The sequence below is a fragment of the Motacilla alba genome, chromosome 14 (assembly GCF_015832195.1).
Source record: "Motacilla alba alba isolate MOTALB_02 chromosome 14, Motacilla_alba_V1.0_pri, whole genome shotgun sequence".
NCBI classification, from domain to species: domain Eukaryota; kingdom Metazoa; phylum Chordata; class Aves; order Passeriformes; family Motacillidae; genus Motacilla; species Motacilla alba.
The window spans coordinates 15339688-15358667 of NC_052029.1; the positions used below are offsets into that span (position 1 = coordinate 15339688).

The following is an 18980-nucleotide window of genomic DNA, read 5'->3' on the forward strand; positions in this document are numbered from 1 at the left end:
AGAGCCTTTGTTCCCGGAGCCACACGCTGCCCGGGGGACCGTGGGGTCACCCCGGGACCCCCCGAGGATGCTGCCCCCAGCCCGGAGCCGGCTGCAGGGCGCTGGGGATGCCCACACCCGGGATGCTGCGGGTGGTCCAGCCGGTGCTGATCCCTTCTGCATCCTCGGGTAATCAAAAACTTTCCCTCGGAATGGTTGGGAAGCTGATGTTAACTGGGAGCTGCTGGAAGTGCAGCTCTCCCCAGCCCCCTCGGCTCTCAGGGATGGGCTCCAGCAGCTTCCCTTCAAACCCAGCCCCGCTCACTAGTGGGCTCCCAGCCAGCCCTGGATGGTTCTGTTCAATGGCAGAACTATTAAATGGTTTAGAATAAATTAAAAATCTTCTGGCAGCGGCGGGGCCTTCTGCGTGTGCCCTGGCAGCTGCACAGAGCCTCTGCTGTGCCTCTGCTCCATCCCCTGGAGCTGCTCCAGCCTGCTCGGGCTCGCGGGCTTGACATGGCACAGGAAACCTTCAAACAATATTGGGTTTGGGCTGGGTTTTTTTTGGGATCCTCTGTTTATTCCCGAGAGCCGAGCGAGCTGTGGAGAAGGGGATGTGCTGCACGTTCCCAGCTGCTTATCCAGGGCTGGCCCGGAGCTGCTGCAGTGTGGAGGGATCAGTCAGCCCAGGGGCTGGATCTGGACCTGCTCTGGCTGTGGGGGAATCCCAGCTCCTCCTGCCCAGCCCCTGCAGTGGGGCTGCTCCCACAGGGTAGGAGGTGCTGGGGCTGTGGGAATGGAAACACGGGGGGCAAAGGTGCCAGTGCTGCTGACTCCAGTGTGAGCTCCCGGGCTGGAGGGGGCCAGGGCTTCCAGACACACCTGACTTGCAAAAGAGGTTCTAAAGAGCCCCTTTTAACCCATAAAACACCATGTGAGTGCTCACAGCCCTGACAGTGTGGCATCACCTCTGTGCTCATTCCTGCCCTCCAGGCTGGGAATGTACCCAGCACTGTAAAAGAGCTCAGGGTGTAAGTGGAGGTTTGTTCTCAGCTGGTTTTGCCTCCCAGTCCTTTGCCCTGTCTCTGGATGTGGAGATTTTACAGGCACTGGTGGTGGGAGACTCCAGGCTGGGATACAAGAGAGCAAAAATTAAACTTGTAATCAGTGGAGGCCTTCTCCAGATCCACAGGTCTCTATAAATAAGGAATTGAACCTCAAGCTGCTGACATAATTCCTTCTGGCAAGATCCATATTGTAATTTAATTTCATTACATTTTGCCTGGACTCCTGAGTGTTTTGGTTCCATTGCTGTGCACGTTCTGGCCACATCCAGACGTGGAGCTGGATTTTGTTGGCTCAGTGTCTCTCTTTTCCCACTAAAGCTTTGCAGGAGTTTGTTTCCAGGTACAATAAGCTGGTGTGAGATGTTTGTTAGTGGTGAGCCTGTGAAAGCCAAATTCTACTGTTTTATGAGCGCTGGGAAAGGGAGAAAGACAACTCCCTGCAGGTGCCAGTGCTGTGAGAGTGTGGGAGGCTGCTCAGTGGGCAGAGAATCCTGGAATGCTTTGGGTTGGAAGGGGCAGGGCAGTTAATCCACCCCCTGCCACGGCAGGGACACCTTCCACCATCCCAGGTGCTCCCAGCCCCAGTGTCCCAGCCTGGCCTGGGACACTCCAGGGATCCAGGGCAGCCACAAGTCTGGGCCCCTGTGCCAGGGCCTGCCCACCTCCCAGGGAACAATTCCCAATTCCCAATCTCCCATCCAGCCCTGCCCTCTGGCACTGGGAGCCATTCCCTGGCTCCTTTCCCTCCATCCCTTGTCCCCAGTCCCTCTCCAGCTCTGCTGGAGCCCCTTGAGGGCCTGGCAGGGCTCTGAGCTCTCCCTGGAGCCTCCTCCAGGCAGCACCATTTGGACTGGGGGTCTTTCCCCTGGGCGGGTGTCCAGCCTGGCCCAGAGCTGTCCCAGGGATGCTTGAGGAAGGAGCAGCAGTGTGTCCCAGTGTGTACCCGTCCTCTCCATCCCCATCTGCTGGCAGTGGGGTCTCACCTCCCATGGAACTCCAGGGACTAATCCCCTCAAAGACACAGCAGCACAAAAGGTGGCGGGAGGGCTAATCCCCCTGCCCCAGCCTTGGCAGGCTGAGCTCCCCCCTCGGGGACGTGGCCCTGCCACCTGGCTGAGCTGGCACTGATGCTGTGCCCCGGGCAGGGTCTCCAGGGGCTCTCCCGACCCCTGGCAGCTCCTGCCCGTGTGTCCAGCCCAGGGCTGGCTCCTTCCTGCCACAGGAGCCCCCCAGGAGCAGCCCGAGGCCATCCCAGGTGAATCCCTTCACTCTGGCCCCGGGTTGTTGGTGGTTAGCAGGATTTAATTAAGACGAGCCCTAATTAGTTGTAAGCGGGTGAGCAGCCGGCTTTGCCTGAAGAGTTCCCGGCTCCTGTGTGCCAGCTGGGCTGCCCTGGCACCGGGGGGATGTGGCAGACCCTGAGAGGTGCTGGAATGTGGGGATGGAGTCCCCCGGGGGTGGCTGATGGGTTGTGCTGGCCCCCAGATCCCTCTTCTGGTTTTGTCAGCACCATTTTGGGGCTGTTCCCCCTTTCTGGGGGCTCCGTGTCCCCCTGGCCACAGGCACAGATGGCAGCGTGCCCAGCACCCCAGGCCTGGCCCTGGCACCCCCTTGAGCCCGGGTTTATCAGCAGGAGCAGCTGGCTCTGGGGTTATCTCAGGAGATCCTCCCTGCCCCAGGAACCTCTGTGTGCCTGCCCAGGGCTCCCGGGGCCACCCCAGCCCTGATCTGCCCCTGCCCTGTTCAGCTGGAGATAAGCTCAGCTCCCTGGCAAGGAGCATCCCTCCTTTTAAGGAGCTTGGGTTAAAAAATGTCATTTTTGGAGCTTGGCGAAGGAGCCCTGGTGGTCCCTGGTCCTGTCAGGTCCCGGCTCGATCCTGGGTTGATCCCGAGAGTCCCAGCAGTGCTGTGGGATGCAGCTGGAGCCAGCGTTGTGCAATGGGGGCAGTGACAGCAGGGTTGAGCTTTGGGTGGGGAGGTCAAGGGGAGCCCCAGCAGAAGGGGAGGCTCTGAGTGCTGTGCCCAGCTCAGCAGGTTTTGTGCAGGGGCTGTGACTCGGGGTTTTTGGGAGATTGGAGCAGCTCAGGAGTGGAGCTGGGGGCTGGGGCCGAGGCCCCTCACCCCCCTGCTCTCTGTTCAGTGGCACCCCTGGATGTTCGAGTGCAGGATTGCTGAACACAAAAGGCCTCCCCCGCACGGGGTGACCCCAGCCGGGTGCCCCGCCTGGCTTTGCTCTCGGCACAAGGAATGCGGAGGATGTTTGGAGCCCTCCCCCTGCCCCATTTCCTGCAGCCAGCTGGGCTGCCCGGCCAAGACAAATATTGGGAGTAAACTATTGAACTTCCCCGGGCCAGCGCTCACAGAGCAGAGCCTGTTCTCCCCCTCCCTGGGCAGGGGCCGGGCTGGGGGTGCACATGTGTCCCCCCGCCCCGTGCCCAGAGCACCCCTCGCTGCCAGGTGGGCAGGGCAGGAGGAGAAAACCAGCCCCAAAGGGGACACGGGATGGCTTGTGCCTTCCTCCCCGCCCTGCTGGGCTGTGCTGGGCTCTGCGAGGCCGAGTGTAGCACCTGGGGGCTCGTGGAGGGGACCCGGATTTGTGTCCTTGCTGGCCTGAGGTGCAGAACAGTGCTCCCCATTCTGTAGGAGATGCCTTGACCAACAGCTGGCCTTCTGCAGGGCACTGGACTTGCACCCTATCCCTAAAAATCAGGCTCTCGGGGCAGGTCTTGGTGGGTTTGAGCCCTTGGTGCTGGCCCTGGTGGGTTTGGCCGTGTGGTCCTGCCCCGGTGACCCCGGTGCCACAGCCCTGGCACAGGGCAGAGCAGGAGGACAGAGCCTGAGCAGCCTCAGAGCTTGGGAAAACACCTTTCCTTTCCCAAGAACCTCCCTGTGCCAGGGTTGGGAGGTGCTCCCTGCAGTGCCTGGCGCATCTCAGAGCCCCCTCCACCTGCAGGGCTTTTCCTGGGAGCCCCTGTGCCAGGAGAGCTCAAAGCTGCAGGACTGGATTCCTGCTCTCCCCGGGGTCACTGAGGGCAAGGAATGGGGCCAGCTCCAACCCGTGCTTGGTGATTGCTCAAGGCCTGGCCTCCAAAAGCAGCTGGGGAGGCCAGAGGGGGCTGGGCACAGCCTGGTGGTGCCCGGCTCCAGCACAGAGCTGGCTGAAAGCAACGCTGAGCTGGGCTGGGAGCCGTGCCTGGCTCTGCCCTGTGCAGGGGGCTCCGTTTGGGATGGGCCATTGGGGTGGCACTGCTCTGGTTTGGGGTGTCACAACATGGGACACTGTGCTGCAGCACAGCCCCTGTGCAGGGGTGGCACTGCTCTGGTTTGGGGTGCTCTGGTTTGGGGTGTCACAGAAGGGGACACGTCTGTGCCATGGGGGACACGAGCTCCAGGCTGAAGCACAGCCCCTGTGCAGGGGTGGCTGGTTTGGGGTGCTTTGGTTTGGGGTGTCACAGCGTGGGACACTGTGCTGCAGCACAGCCCCTGTGGCGGAGTGACAGCTCTCTGGTTTGGGGTGTCACAGAGGGGCACACGAGCTCCATGCTGCAGCACAGCCCCTGTGCAGGGGTGACACTGCTCTGGTTTGGGGTGTCACAGAGGGGGACACGAGCTCCGTGCTGCAGCACAGCCCCTGTGCAGGGGTGGCTGGTTTGGGGTGCTCTGGTTTGGGGTGTCACAGAGGGGGCACGTCTGTGCCGTGGGGGACACGAGCTCTATGCTGCAGCACAGCCCCTGTGCAGGGGTGACACTGCTCTGGTTTGGGGTGTCACAGAGGGGGACACGAGCTCCATGCTGCAGCACAGCCCCTGTGCAGGGGTGACACTGCTCTGGTTTGGGGTGCTCTGGTTTGGGGTGTCACAGAGGGGGACACCCTGTGCTCCCGCACAGCCCCTGTGCAGGGGTGACACTGCTCTGGTTTGGGGTGCTCTGGTTTGGGGTGTCACAGAGGGGGACACTCGCTCCGTGCTCCCGCACAGCCCCTGTGCAGGGAGGGAGCACTGTGGGATTGGGGGAGTTGATTCCCAGCATCTTTCTGCCCGGAGCAATCCCTGCTCTGCCTGGGGGCTCGTGCTGAGCGTGGGAAGGAGCCTTTCCCCTGCTCACTGACCGAGGCTCTTCTCCCTCCCACCCGGCAGAAATCAGATCCCAGTGGATCTGCTGAGATCCCTTCTCCAAGAATGGAGAGTCCACGTTTCTCCTCTTGGACGAGCCCCAGCCTGCCAGGACCCACGTTTCTGCCCCACAGCACCCTGGAGCTGATCCCTGTGGAGCAGAGGAGCTCTCTGGTGCCCCGGCTGTGCGTTCCCTTGGCAGAGCCTGCTGGAAAAGTTGTCTGTCTCCTTGCAAACACGTGCACGTGGCACTTTCTGTCTCCTCCATCCTCCCTCCCTCTCCCAGGGCCGGGCCAGCTGCTCCTGCTCCAGCCAAGCCTCTGCTGCTGCTGCTGCTGGCTGCAGCCCTGCCCAGGGGACAGCGTGGGTGCTGTGCTGCCTGAGCCTGCTCCAGCAGCACCAAAGAGGGGGGAAATGCTGCTTCCCACAGCTTGTGGCTGGGAACGTGCCCCTCAGCTGTGGGGCTGCCAGGGAGAGGGGCACAGCATCCCTGTGGGGGGACCAGCCGTGCCCCCACAGCTGCTGTGCCCTTCAGGGACCCTCACTGGTGCCGAGCCCTGCGGCCCCGTGCTGGGATTTGTGCTCAGGGATTTCCCTGAAGCTGAGAGGGGCGAATCCAGGCTTACCCCGCGCCTGGGGGAGGCTGGGCTGGGATTTCTTTGGCAGGGGGTTTCCTGGAGCAGAGCCCTGGTGGGAGCTGTGGGGGAAATGCTTTTCCCAGTGCTGGGGTGGGAGCGGTGCCATGCCACAGCCTGGCAGCGCTGTCACCTCGGGCACCTCCCCAGCCTCCACATCCTTCCTGCTCTTGTTTTCTCCCGCCTGGCCTTTGTTGGGATCACAGCCTGTGCCTGGGGCACGGCTCTGGCAGGGTGCTGGCACAGCTCTGCATCCCACAGCACCTGGCAAGGGCTTGGCAGTGAGCTGGACACTGGGGTGGGAGCTGCAAACCTCTTCTTGCTTGGCACGGCATGGTGAAGGGCTTCATTAATCTCTTGTGATGACTTTTGCACCACCCTGGCACCAGTGACCCCCACTGTGCCCTCAGCTGTGCCCAGAAGGGCTGCAGGGCTCAGGGGAAGTGTCCCTGGGGCCAGCAGGACCCCGCTGGGGCTGCGTGCCTGTCACAATAGACATGAAATGATGACACAGACACTGTTGCTTTCCAGGTGAACAAAAAAGAGGGACTTTTATTTTCTGACTTCAACATTTCTAGTTTTCCAAAAGTGACAGTGGATTGCAGGGTGACAGTGCCACCTCTCCAATGACACTGGGCAGACCAAGAGTCCATCAATTCTCTCTTCTTCCATGAAAAAACGCAAAACAGAAGTTATTTACAGGATTGTGTGTGAGAAAGTTTGTTTCAGGAATGCAAACATCAGAGGGCTTAGCAAAGTCTTAAAAAATCAGAGTGACAGATGCCCACTGTGGGCATCATCCTTCCCCTCCATGCAGGAGCCATGCTGTGAGTCTGGGTTTTCCATGGCTCATCCTCATCCTCCTCCTCCTCCTCCTCCTCCTCCCAGGGACTGCCAGCAGAAAAACCCCAGGAATATCCAAATACCAGCTGCAGCTGGGTCCTGCTGAGGAGCTGGACGTGCTGCATTGCTGGTTGGAGTCGCCCCCTGCCATCCTCACCCGCTGCCTCGGGGCTGCTGCTGGCACAGCAAGGGTGGGATGCATCCAGAGGGAGGCAGGGATGCATCCCGGGGGCACTGGGTGTGTGCTGGTGCAGCCCCCAGGTTGGCAGGAGGGTGCTGAGGGAACGGCACAAACCTCGCTGTCTGCTGCCCTTAAAATAAATAAATACCTTTTTATTTTAATGTTTCTATCACTCAAGCTCAGCCGGAGCAGTTCAAATAATTGCAGTAATTTGAATAATGCAGGAGATTTCAGGGAGCTGCAGCAGCCCGGTGCTGGGGGCAGGCAGGTGAGGGTGGCAGGGGCTGTGACACCCAGGTGACACGGTTTGTGCCGGCACCATCAGCAGCCTGCAGCTCTCCTCCTGCCGAGGGGACACGCTGCTGCTCTTAGGGTGATCACAGGCTCTCCCAAAGGCTTTTTGGTGGCAGCTCAGCCACGTTTGAGCTCCTCCTTCTCTGCGGGGCGGGGATGAGCAGGGCAGTCCCTGGGAGCACCTGAGCCCGTGTCCTGCCGGGACGTGGGAGGCCTTGGGAAGAACTCCCTGGGTGCTCTGGGCTGCAGGGTGTGCTGGGGAGTGGTGGGAGGGTTTCCTCTTCTGACCATTGGTGTCAGAGCTGAGACACCTCCCGGCCATGGGGTGGGTGGTAATTACAGCTGTGGCTGCGTGGAAATGGGAGCTGGTTGGTTGTGCTCCCGCCCCGGGATTCATTCCCGGTCTGCTCCTGCCCAAGGATTCATTCCCAGTCTGCTCCTGCCCCGGGATTCATTCCCATTTTCTGCTCCTGCCCCAGGATTCATTCCCATTGCTGCTCCTGCCCAAGGATTCATTCCCGGTCTGCTCCTGCCCAAGGATTCATTCCCAGTCTGCTCCTGCCCCGGGATTCATTCCCATTGCTGCTCCTGCCCCAGGATTCATTCCCATTGCTGCTCCCGCCCCGGGATTCATTCCCAGTGCTGCTCCTGCCCCAGGATTCATTCCCAGTCTGCTCCCGCCCCGGGATTCATTCCCATTGCTGCTCCCACCCCGGGATTCATTCCCATTGCTGCTCCTGCCCAAGGATTCATTCCCATTTTCTGCTCCTGCCCCAGGATTCATTCCCAGTCTGCTCCTGCCCCAGGATTCATTCCCATTGCTGCTCCTGCCCCAGGATTCATTCCCATTGCTGCTCCTGCCCCAGGATTCATTCCCATTTTCTGCTCCTGCCCCGGGATTCATTCCCATTTTCTGCTCCTGCCCCGGGATTCATTCCCATTTTCTGTTCCTGCCCCGGGATTCATTCCCATTTTCTGTTCCTGCCCCGGGATTCATTCCCATTGCTGCTCCTGCCCCAGGATTCATTCCCATTTTCTGCTCCTGCCCCAGGATTCATTCCCAGTCTGCTCCTGCCCCAGGATTCATTCCCATTTTCTGCTCCTGCCCCAGGATTCATTCCCATTGCTGCTCCTGCCCCAGGATTCATTCCCATTTTCTGCTCCTGCCCCAGGATTCATTCCCAGTGCTGCTCCTGCCCCAGGATTCATTCCCATTGCTGCTCCTGCCCCGGGATTCATTCCCATTTTCTGCTCCTGCCCCAGGATTCATTCCCAGTGCTGCTCCTGCCCCGGGATTCATTCCCATTGCTGCTCCTGCCCCAGGATTCATTCCCATTTTCTGCTCCTGCCCCGGGATTCATTCCCATTGCTGCTCCTGCCCCGGGATTCATTCCCATTTTCTGCTCCTGCCCCAGGATTCATTCCCATTGCTGCTCCTGCCCCAGGATTCATTCCCATTTTCTGCTCCTGCCCCAGGATTCATTCCCATTTTCTGCTCCTGCCCCGGGATTCATTCCTGGCTGGTGCCGAACCTCTGCCTGGGGGGGTCTCTGGATGCTGGAGCTGCCGCCTCCCTGCCCAGTCCCAGCTCTGGCCCTGCAGGAAGGGGAGGAACATCTGCTTGTGTTTGGTGGGCCTGGCGTCCCACCAGCCCCGTCTCCCCTCCCCCTCTGTAATTTATAGCATTTCACCAACATCTGGAGCTTGAGCCCGCTCACTCTGACTGCAGCCGGGGGATGGGGCTGGGGGAGACCAGCAGGGAGGGAGGGAGGGATGGAGGGAGGGATGGAACGAGCCCTGAGCCCTCCCAGCAGGACAGGAGGGAGGGATGGAATGAGCCCTGAGCCCTCCCAGCAGGACAGGAGGGAGGGATGGAGGGAGCCCCGAGCCCTCCCAGCAGTGTCGGGGGGCCTGCAGCATCCCAGCCTGGATCCGAGCACCAGCCAGGCTTTGGGAAGCCCCCAGAGCATCCTGGCTGTGCTTTGGCAGCCCCGGGGATGGGGGACAGCTGCTGTGTCCTCTCCCCACGGTGCAGACCCGAGGGTGCTCTGCCTCCCCCCAGCCTCAGCCCCTCTCTCCGGGTGGCTCTGAGGCTCCTTTGCCATTTTCTGTCCCCCCTGGGTGGCTTTGAGGCTCCTTTGCCATTTGCTGTCCCCTCTGGGTGGCTTTGAGGCTCCTTTGGTGTTTCTGTCCCCTCTGGGTGGCTTTGGGGCTCCTTTGCCATTTTCTGTCCCCCTGGGTGGCTCTGAGGCTCCTTTGCCATTTGCTGTCCCCTCTGGGTGGCTTTGAGGCTCCTTTGCCATTTGCTGTCCCCTCTGGGTGGCTTTGGGGCTCCATGGGTGTTTGCTGTCCCCTCTCCAGGTGTCACCGAGGTGCCCTGGGGGCTGCAGGGCCCCCTTTGTGGTGCTGCTTTCATGGGAAAGCTTGAGTCCTTCCTGGGGAAGGGGGAGGGAGCCCAGCCCCGCTGAGCAGCGGGAGAGTGGAGGCAGCAATCCTGCTGCACTTCTGCCCCGCAGCAATCCTGCTGCACCTCTGCCCCGCAGCAATCCTGCTGCACCTCTGCCCCGCAGCAATCCTGCTGCACCTCTGCCCCGCAGCAATCCTGCTGCACTTCTGCCCCGCAGCGATCCTGCTGCATTTCTGCCCCGCAGCAATCCTGCTGCACTTCTGCCCAGCAGCAATCCTGCTGCACCTCTGCCCCGCAGCAATCCTGCTGCATTTCTGCTCAGCAGCAATCCTGCTGCATCTCTGCCCCGCAGCGATCCTGCTGCACTTCTGCCCCGCAGCGATCCTGCTGCATTTCTGCCCCGCAGCAACCCTGCTGCATTTCTGCCCCGCAGCAATCCTGCTGCATTTCTGCCCCGCAGCAATCCTGCTGCATTTCTGCCCCGCAGCAATCCTGCTGCATTTGTGCCCCGCAGCAATCCTGCTGCATTTCTGCCCCGCAGCAATCCTGCTGCATTTCTGCCCCGCAGCAATCCTGCTGCATTTCTGCCCTGCAGCAATCCTGCTGCATTTCTGCCCTGCAGCAATCCTGCTGCATCTCTGCCCCGCAGCAATCCTGCTGCATCTCTGCCCAGCAGCAATCCTGCTGCACTTCTGCCCAGCAGCAATCCTGCTGCACTTCTGCCCAGCAGCAATCCTGCTGCACCTCTGCCCCGCAGCAATCCTGCTGCATTTGTGCCCCACAGCAATCTTGCTGCACCTCTGCCCAGCAGCAATCCTGCTGCACCTCTGCCCCACAGCAATCCTGCTGCATTTGTGCCCCACAGCAATCCTGCTGCATTTCTGCCCCGCAGCAATCCTGCTGCATCTCTGCCCAGCAGCAATCCTGCTGCATCTCTGCCCCGCAGCCCTGAGGGTGGCTGCGCATCCCCTGCCCTGCATCCCCAGGGCTGCTGCCCTGCAGGACCCACCGTGCAGGGCACGAAGCCCCGGCTGGAGGTGGGAATGGACACCAGGGCTCTGAGCAGTGCTCTCTGTCCCCTCAGGCCATCTCCATGTCCCCAGGTGTCCCCAGGGCAGGGCAGGAGCCCGGTGTCCCCCAGCCCCGGTGGGTTCTGCTGCTGAGGGTGGTTTTGGAGGGAGCAGAGGAACCATTTTCTGCCCCAAACCACAGCAGAGGGAGAGGAAACACCGCGGCTGCTGACTGAAAGTATGCCAGCAATGGCAGTGAGGCAGGAATGCTCCTGCCTGGGTTTTCTCCAGCGCTGCCAAGCAGGGATGGAAAGCTTTGACCCGTCCTGGGGGACCCTGGAGTGCTGCATTCCCAGCAGGGTGACCTCAGCCTGCTGGCAGAGCCCCTGGGGTGGGCACGGGGGGCACTGAGGAGCTCCCGGGCAGGACTGAGCCGATTAGGGCCGAGCCCTGATCCCGGTGCTGGTGGGAGGCACGCCCAGGAGATGAGCTCGGTCCAGCAAATCCCCACTCCAGCAGGGCTGGAGCTCCTGGGACACCCCGAGGGACACCCCGAGGGACACCCCGAGGGACAGCCTGCCCTCCCAGCCCGGCCCAGAGCGTGCCACCCGCCCGGGAGGGGGTTTGGGGTGAGCCTCAGGGCTCGGTGACATCGTGGCCGAGGCGCTGCAGGAGCCACCAGGACCCAGGGCATGGTACCAAGCTGGCCTCGGCCTCTAGAGTAGCTCTGTGTGTGTCTGTGTCCTCCTCTTCTCCTCCTCTTCTCCTCTCCTGGAGCACCCAGTGCCCACGCTGGCGCTGCCGTGGAATATTATTTTACTCCTGGAATCCCTGAGTGGCTTCCAAGGCGTTTCAGCCCCTTGTGGGCAGGAGCTGGTGGGGCAGAGGGGCTGGGGACAGTGTGGGAGCTGTGGAGACCCCTTGGGTGTTCCTGCAGCTTCTGAAATGTCCTTTTTGTCCCTGCTCGGGGTCAGGTGGGGGTGCTGTGAAGGTGCAGGTTGGTTTTGTGAGTGCCTGTCCTTGGGGACAGTGGTGACAGCGGGCTGTGGGGAGCAGGGGATACCCCTGTCCTGGGCTGTGGCTCAGCAGTGGCAGCTAGAGGGTCTCTGGCACTGGTGGCAGGTGGTGTTGAGCTGGGTTTTTGTAGGGGCGGGTGGGTTTGGTCGGGTAAGGGAGTTTGGGGGGGTGCTCTGCTGCCCCTCAAAACCCAGGAGGGGAGTTTGGCTCCTTTTGGTGCTTCTGGCAGTGGGTTCTGCTCTCCTGGAGGCTGCTAATTAACGGTGTGGAAACCCTCGTTAATCAGAGCTGGTGGCATTTGTGACAGCAGCCCCGAAACGGGAACGGCCCTGGTCACTGCAGGGGTGGCACAGAGTGGCACAGAGGCAGGGCTGGGGCACCCCACGGGCCAGGGGGCACCTCTGGGGAGCCCCAGGCAGCTGGGGCTTGGCTCTGGAGCGCCCAGGGTGACCCCGTGAGCCAGGGCTGGCCCTGAGGGACCCCAGTTCCCATCAGCAGCGCTGCAAGCTCCAAGGGAAATCAAAAATCAGATGCTGCAAAGAGTTGCCATGAGATTGTGAGAGCTGGCAACACCCAATCAGGTTTTTTTTAATTTTACTGGGAGCGTTTCATTGTTATTTAATGCCTTGTTTGTGCGTTTGAAACGGAGCTGTGCTTCCGAGACCTTTTCCTTGGAAAATGCAGCAGCTTTGCCTTGCCCCGGGCTGCAGCTGCAGGGCTGGGGAGTGAGTGCAGCTCATGTGCAGGCAGCACAGACATTGCTGCCCATGCTACAGCAGGGATGGAGCGTGCCCTGCTTGATCCAGCTCATCAAACCAGCGGCCACTGGAAGTGCCTGGATTCCTGGTGAGGGGGAAAAAAAAAAATAAATCTTCATTTTGCAATTTTTTTTTGGCGTGTGTGGGCAATTTTTGGCTTTCTGAGACACAAAAAAACGGAGTTGAATTTTGCTGCTTTGCAGCATGCGTGTGGATGTAACTCAATCCAGGCTGGCGTGTGAGAGCCCTTTGCAGGCAGAGCCTGGGAAGCCCCCATAACTGCTCTTCCAGGGGAACTTGGGCTTCACAAAGGCCAAATCCCCCCGGGGGCTCGGGAAATATCTTCCCAGAACACAGGGAAACGCTGGCACGGGTCAAAGGGAAAATAAAGAGAGGAGCTGGCAGGAGAGGCAGGGCTCTGAGTCCTGGGGGTGTGAGCAGGGCTGAGGGGACTGTCAGCCTCTGCTTAATCCCACCGAGGGGCTTTGCAGAGCTCAGCTCCAAAAGCTGTTTTTTCCAGCAGCCGAGGATTGCGTTACTGGGAGGTTTAAGAGCCCAGCAAAAGCCCTGGATCATCTCTGCGGGAGGATAAGCAGTTTCCCCCGAGGATTTCTGCCCAGAACAGATGCTGAATTGGGATTATTTTTTTATGTGGATGTATTTAAAAATAAACGTCTTGGATTCGTTCCAGTTAAGGGCCTTAAATTCAAGCCTGTGCAGTGGGAGCAGCACCAGCCCACGCTGGACGTGGCACAAGCCAGCAGCTCCCAGCCAGGCCGTCCTGCAGGGAGCTTTTCCCTCTGGGGTTTGTTCAGTGAGTAATCTGATTTCACTGCTGATCCCAGGGGATGCCCTGGAGCAGGAGGGACTGACCCTGCCAGGCTGTCCCCACGGGATCCAGCACAGATTTTGGGGTGATTCTCAGTGATTTCTCTGTGTTTTCACACTGCTGCAGGAGCTCTGACCCTGTAGGGATGGAGCATGAGAAAATGGCTTTAAAGGGTCCTTTTAAAACCCAGATAGGTGATCCCAGGTGGATTCTGGTGATCCCAGCTGCACTTTGGTGACCCCAGAGGCACTCCCCTTGTCCTGCACACAGAGCCCTGTGTGTCCTTTAAGGTCACTCTTGAATCATTTCCTGTTTTCCTCAGTGCTTGAAGGGCTCCAGGCTGGAAATGTTTGCAGCTAGGGTGAGCTGGCTGCTCTGGGGCCATGGGAAACTGCAGCAGGGTTAAACCAGCACGGGGAGAGGATGGGCTGCAGGGCTGCCCAGGGTGTGAGCAGGTAGAGGAGGGCCTTGGGGCTGCTCACTGATAGAACAGTTCTTCCCCTTTATGAACCCATCTGGGGTTGGGATGTCAACACCACCAGGTTTTTAACAAAGAACTCATTTGCTGAGGGGATCTCTGTGAAATTCAGGAGCGGTTTTGAGTGTGCCCCCGTGCCTCTGGTGGGCACTGCTGGTGGTGACCCTTGTGTGAGAGCAGTTTCTGAGGGGTTTGGTGGTTAAGGTGCCCCTCCTGTGCCAGAGGAAAGACTCAATCCTCAGTGATGGGCTCTGGGGAATTCTGCTTGAGCGGGGAGGTTGGGCTTGGATTACCTTCAGTGGTTCCTTCCCCCCTGAGCCACTCTGTGTGTCATGCTGGTCATTTTGCAGCCCTGGCTCCTCCTGGGTGCTGGGGCTGAGTGGTCAGGCTGGGGCTGAGCCCTGGGCCACGTCTGTCCCCCTGGCACTGCAGCCACAGCCAGAATTGCCCAGAGCAGCCCTGGATCCCTGGCGGTGTCCCTGGACAGGGCTGGGAGCAGCCTGGCACGGTGGGAGGTGTCCCTGCCATGGCAGGGGACTGGAACAAGGTGATCTTTAAGGTCTCTTCCACCCCATCTGGAATTCTCTGCAAATTCCACCCCCCCAGCACGGGGATCCCTGCTAGATCACTCTGTGTGTCCCCACTCTGTTCTCCTCTGTAAAATCCCTCCTTGAGGGGGTGAAGGAGTTGGGAGGTTTGGTGTTTCGTGGTGCCTCTCAGCCAAGGGAGGGAGGAGGGGGAAATTGCTGCCTGGGTTTTTAATTTGGAGGGAAGGGCTGTGAGAGGTTTCCCTGTGAATGCGATCCCAGACAAATCCTCTCCGTGGGCAGGCAGGGAGCAGTGGTGCTCCTGCTGAGGGGAGGTTAAAACTCATCCGGGGGGGATGTTTTCCTCAAAGCCTGGGTGAAAATGAGCACCCTGAATCTCTGAGGTGCCTTTTGCAGGGATGTGGTGCTGTGCCACCAGCCAGGGCTGCCCGTGGGAGCGCAGTGGGTCCTGAAGACCTGGAGAAAACCAGGATTTGTTGCTCCCTGGCTGCTCTGAGGAGCTGTAAATCATTTTCCATGGCATGAGGAGAAGCACTGAACTCCTCCTGTGCCCCCGTGCTGTTCATCCTGCCCAGCTCAGCCTTCCCCAGCTGCAGGGAGCTCTTGGACGTTCGGGTTCATCACCCCAGCGCCTCCTCGCTGGGACGGGGTGTCACCAGTGGGTCACTGAGCCCAAGGGTGTGGCACTGCCTTAAATACCTGCCTGAGGTTAATCCCAGGTCTGGGTGGGCCTGGGCAAAGCACAACTGGGCCTGGGTTCCTCCCTGCCCGGGGCTGGGGCTCGGCCGCTGCCGGGGGGCTCCCAGCCTATGGGTGGATTAATCTGAGCCACTCCCGCTGAAGGAAATGCATTTTTTGTTTTGTTTTCATTTTTCTGGAGTGGTTTTGGACAATTGGGTTTCGAAAATAGACTCAATGAGAGGAAATCCATTTGTTAAGCTGTCCCCACGCTGAGGACGGGGAGCAGATAGGGCGCTTCCTCGGGGCTGTGTTCAGTCACATCTGCCTGGGAGCCCCCCCAAAGCCATCAATTAACCCCCGCGCCTCTTCTCCCCACCCTCTCCTCCATGAAGCAGGACCTAAACGGCCAGAAGGAGCTGTGCCCACGCCTGTGCCACCTGAAGAAAGGCCCCAATGGCTACGGCTTCAACCTGCACAGCGAGAAGTCGCGGCCGGGGCAGTTCATCCGCTCCGTGGATCCCGACTCGCCGGCAGCCCGGGCAGGGCTGCGGCCCCAGGACCGCCTGGTGGAGGTAACAACGGGGGGCCAGCAGCACGGCCGGGACCCTGGGCGAGCCGGGACACCCCCCAGCCCGTCACCTCACCCCTCTGATCCCCCCGGCTCCCCTGGCGGCGCCGCTCCGGCTCTGGCTGCCTCCCCTCCTGCCGGGCGGGCATTTGGGAGAATGCTGCAGAGGAGAAACCTGGAGTTGTTTTTAGGCTGGAAAAGCCCTCCAAGGCTGCTGTGTCCTGCCGTTCCCCCAGCCCTGCCAAGGCCACCCGTGTCCCCAAGGCGCTGCGCTGGCTCTGGCTGGCAGCAGGGAGGGCTGGGCAGGTGACTGTGGGCATCAGGCCAGCCTGGTGCTGCCCAGCTGAGCTGATGCCCTGCCAGGAAATGCCTGGAAAAACAGGGGGAGAGGCTTCGCAGGGATTTCAAGACACAAAATGATGAAAGATGGGGGGGAAAGTGTTCTTGGAAGCGTCTTGCTGGTTACCACGTGCTGGACAGCCCCTTTTGCCCAAGATGGGGCTGGGAGTTGCCCTCTCTCTGGCTTGTGGGTTGTGCTGTTCCTGGAGAAGGAGGTTCCCCCATCCAGAGCTGCCTGTCCGGGCAGAGGGGCAGACACAGCACATGGGTACCCCCTGCTTGGGCTGTTCCCCAGGAGGCTGAACCCCCAAAACCACCCCACAGGGACCGAGCTGTGACCCTCGCTGCCGGCTCAGAGCAGGAGTGGGGTTTGCAGCCCTGGAGGAGCTTGAGCTGGGAAAATCCTGAGAACAGAGCCCTCTCCTGCTTTCCAGGCCCACGAAGAATGATTCCCCGGCCAGGGGAGCTGCTGCCTCTCCCCAGCAGTGAAAGTTTAATGCTGGGAGCAGCGTGGGGCCGGGCCGGGCGCGGGGCACGGGTGGCAGCGCCTGGCTGGTGTCACATCCAGGGGTCGTGTTATTTATTGATGGGCTTGGCCCAGGGCCTGGCACACACAAAGCAGCTCGGGGTGAGCTGGCGAGCTCAGAAACCCGATCCCCTCCCTGCCTGCTCTTTGGGGCTGGGATAAATATTTGATGCCCCCCAAGCCTGTGCCAGGGTGGGGGGAGAGCAGCCCTGGGCATGGATTGGGGTGAGCTGGAGTGGCAGGACAGGGATGGAGCGGGGCTGGGAGCTGGCAGCTGAGGCTGGCAGCGCCTGCAGTGAGGGGCAGAGCCTGGAAGGGGTCTCTCCTCCTGCCAGCCCTCGCAGCTGTGCCCCGAGGAGCAGGGGAGCCTGCTTCCCTGCGAAGGGGATCCCAGGGAGTGCAGCTCAGGCTCTGCTCCTCCCTTCGGGTGAGGAGGAGCACCGGGTCGTGCCGAGGCTGTTGGGCCCTTCCCGGTGGGACAAAGGGTGATTCATTGCCACCGAACAATGTCCCGAGTCACCATTGTCCCCTCGCTGCGGGAACAATCGGGATCGCGTTCCCTGGAGGTCCCGGCTCGCACGCAGGGCAGGGAGGGATGAATCCCTGCCCCAGGCACGGGGACTCGCCCATAGGGGCACAAAAAATCTCAGGTTTCGCTCGTGGAGGGATGGAGGATGGCACGGTGATGCCACAGGACACGGGGGTGCACCCAGCCCACCGTGCCCATGGGGAACCTGAGATTTGGGGCACGTCCAGGGGGAAGGCAGCACCAGAGAGGGCAGGCAGGGGGTTTTGGGGGGAGCCTGGCTCTGTGGCTGCCCGTGGATGTGTTTGGGGTGCAGCCAGAGGCGTGAGGAAACACAGAGGATGCTCTGGGGGGGATTGGGAGAGGGGGAAGGAAAAAGCCTGTAGCCTTCCTGTCATCCCAGCAGGAATAAAGACAGGAAAACGCCACCCCTTAGGGGAGGAGGGGGTCTGGGAGGCAGGAGCAGCCCCTGTGGGCTGGCTTGGGGTTGTGATGGTTCCTCTGCGTGCAGGTGAACGGGATAAACGTGGAGGGGCTGCGGCACTCGGAGGTGGTGTCCCACATCAAAGCCAGGGACAGCGAAGCCAGGCTCCTGGTGGTGGACCCCGAGACAGACGAGCACTTCAAGAAGCTGGGGGTGACCCCCACGGAGGAGCACAGCAAAGGTGAGACCTTCCTTTGCCAGGGTGACTCACGGCTGGGATCTGGGGAGCCGCGTTTCCCTCCTGCCTCATCCCTCAGTGGTTTCCTGAGCACCACCCAGCTATTTATAAACGGTGAGAATACACCCTCCCGCCGCCAAAAACCACTTTGCTGCTTTTGCACGGTGAGTAATGAGCTCTGGAACTCGCTGCCACCGAGGGACTGAGGTGTGGTGGGGCTTGGGGGGACCCTTCAAAGCCAGGCTGGACAGGGCTGTTCCAGTGGAAGGTGTCCCTGCCCGAGCTTTAATCTCCCTTCCAGCCCAGTCTCTCCACGATCCTGTGATGCCCTGGCTGCTCTTTGCTCCAGTGGAGGAGCCCGCGGGCGCCTGGAGAGTCCCTGAGCAGAGGGAAGGGCTCCACGGCGGCTGATCACGGCGTGGCCGGGGCAGGAAATGTTCTCCTGGCTCTGAAACCTGGCAGGGAAAGCTGCTCATCCAGTGCCCAGCCTGTCCTGCTCGGGAGGGGACACGGCTGCCAGCCTGGCCGTGCCCTGCTCAATGGGCAGCTCTGTTTCCCACACAGCTGCTCCTTATCTGGCTGCCGGGGTGCTCAATGGGCAGATTTGTCCCCAGAAATGGGTCAGGCGCTGCTGGGGAGCCGCAGGGTGTCAGATGCTCCCGGGAGGAGCGGGGCACTGCCATAAAGGAGCCCTTGTTCCAGGAGGGGACGGAGCCCTGGGGAGGGAGGCTGGGGGCTCCAGGCCCTGCGCTCAGCAGGGAGCAGCAGTTTGGCACCTGCCAGGTGACAAAGGGCTCTGGCAAATTCTGCTGTGTGCTGGGTGAGAGGAAAGAATCATTGCCCTCTTGAACTGAGCTGCTTTGCCCTCAGACTGACACCTCCCAAGCCTCGCAGCTCTCCCTGAGCACCTGAACCTTTAACCAAATGAGAGGCTTTCAGATTACTAGATTTTCTAGATATTTAGATATTCTAGATATTTAGATGTTAAATATTTAGATATTCTAGATATTTAGATATTACATATTTAGATATTCTAGATATTTAGATTAAGTGTTTCTAGATATGGCTAATTTGGTTTTGAAGTCCAGCCCCATTTTTCTATTCCTTGTCATCTAAAGCTTGTTTTTCGTTTAAATAATTTAAAATTTAGCTACTTATGATACCAGAGACGTAAACATCTGTGTGAGCTGACTCTTCTGGTGCTCCTTGCTCAGAGCTTATCCTGCTCTAAGCACCAGTCCAGCATTCACTGCAATAAAATATTTAAGGATCCCAAAGCCACACGGAGGCTTTTGCACCAGCACGCTCTCAAAATCACACTTTAGGTTTGTTTTTCTGCTTTGCCCCAGAAATCCCTGCAGTCTGCAGGGATGCAGCCCCCAAGCAGTCCCCAGGGAAAGCATCCATGCTTGCCACGATTCAGTTATTAATCGTGTCCCAATTAACACATCTGTGAGTCTGGGACAGTGAGGCACGGTACTGCCTGGGGCAATGACTTGATCGTGGTGACTGGCAGCTTA

At 60.1% G+C, this 18980-nt stretch overlaps 1 protein-coding gene across 4 annotated transcripts in view; it reads left to right on the forward strand.

Moving 5' to 3' along the window:
* SLC9A3R2 (SLC9A3 regulator 2) overlaps positions 1 to 18980 on the forward strand; it is a 35503-nt gene that overhangs the window by 9619 nt on the left and 6904 nt on the right. For 2 of the 4 annotated variants that reach the window (XM_038151096.1, XM_038151098.1), the window contains exons 3-4: positions 15232 to 15411; positions 17310 to 17463. In XM_038151096.1, coding sequence (XP_038007024.1) covers positions 15232 to 15411; positions 17310 to 17463 — 334 coding nt within the window. The remainder of the gene's footprint in view (positions 1 to 15231; positions 15412 to 17309; positions 17464 to 18980) is intronic. The other 2 variants (XM_038151097.1, XM_038151099.1) reach the window with 1 other exon arrangement.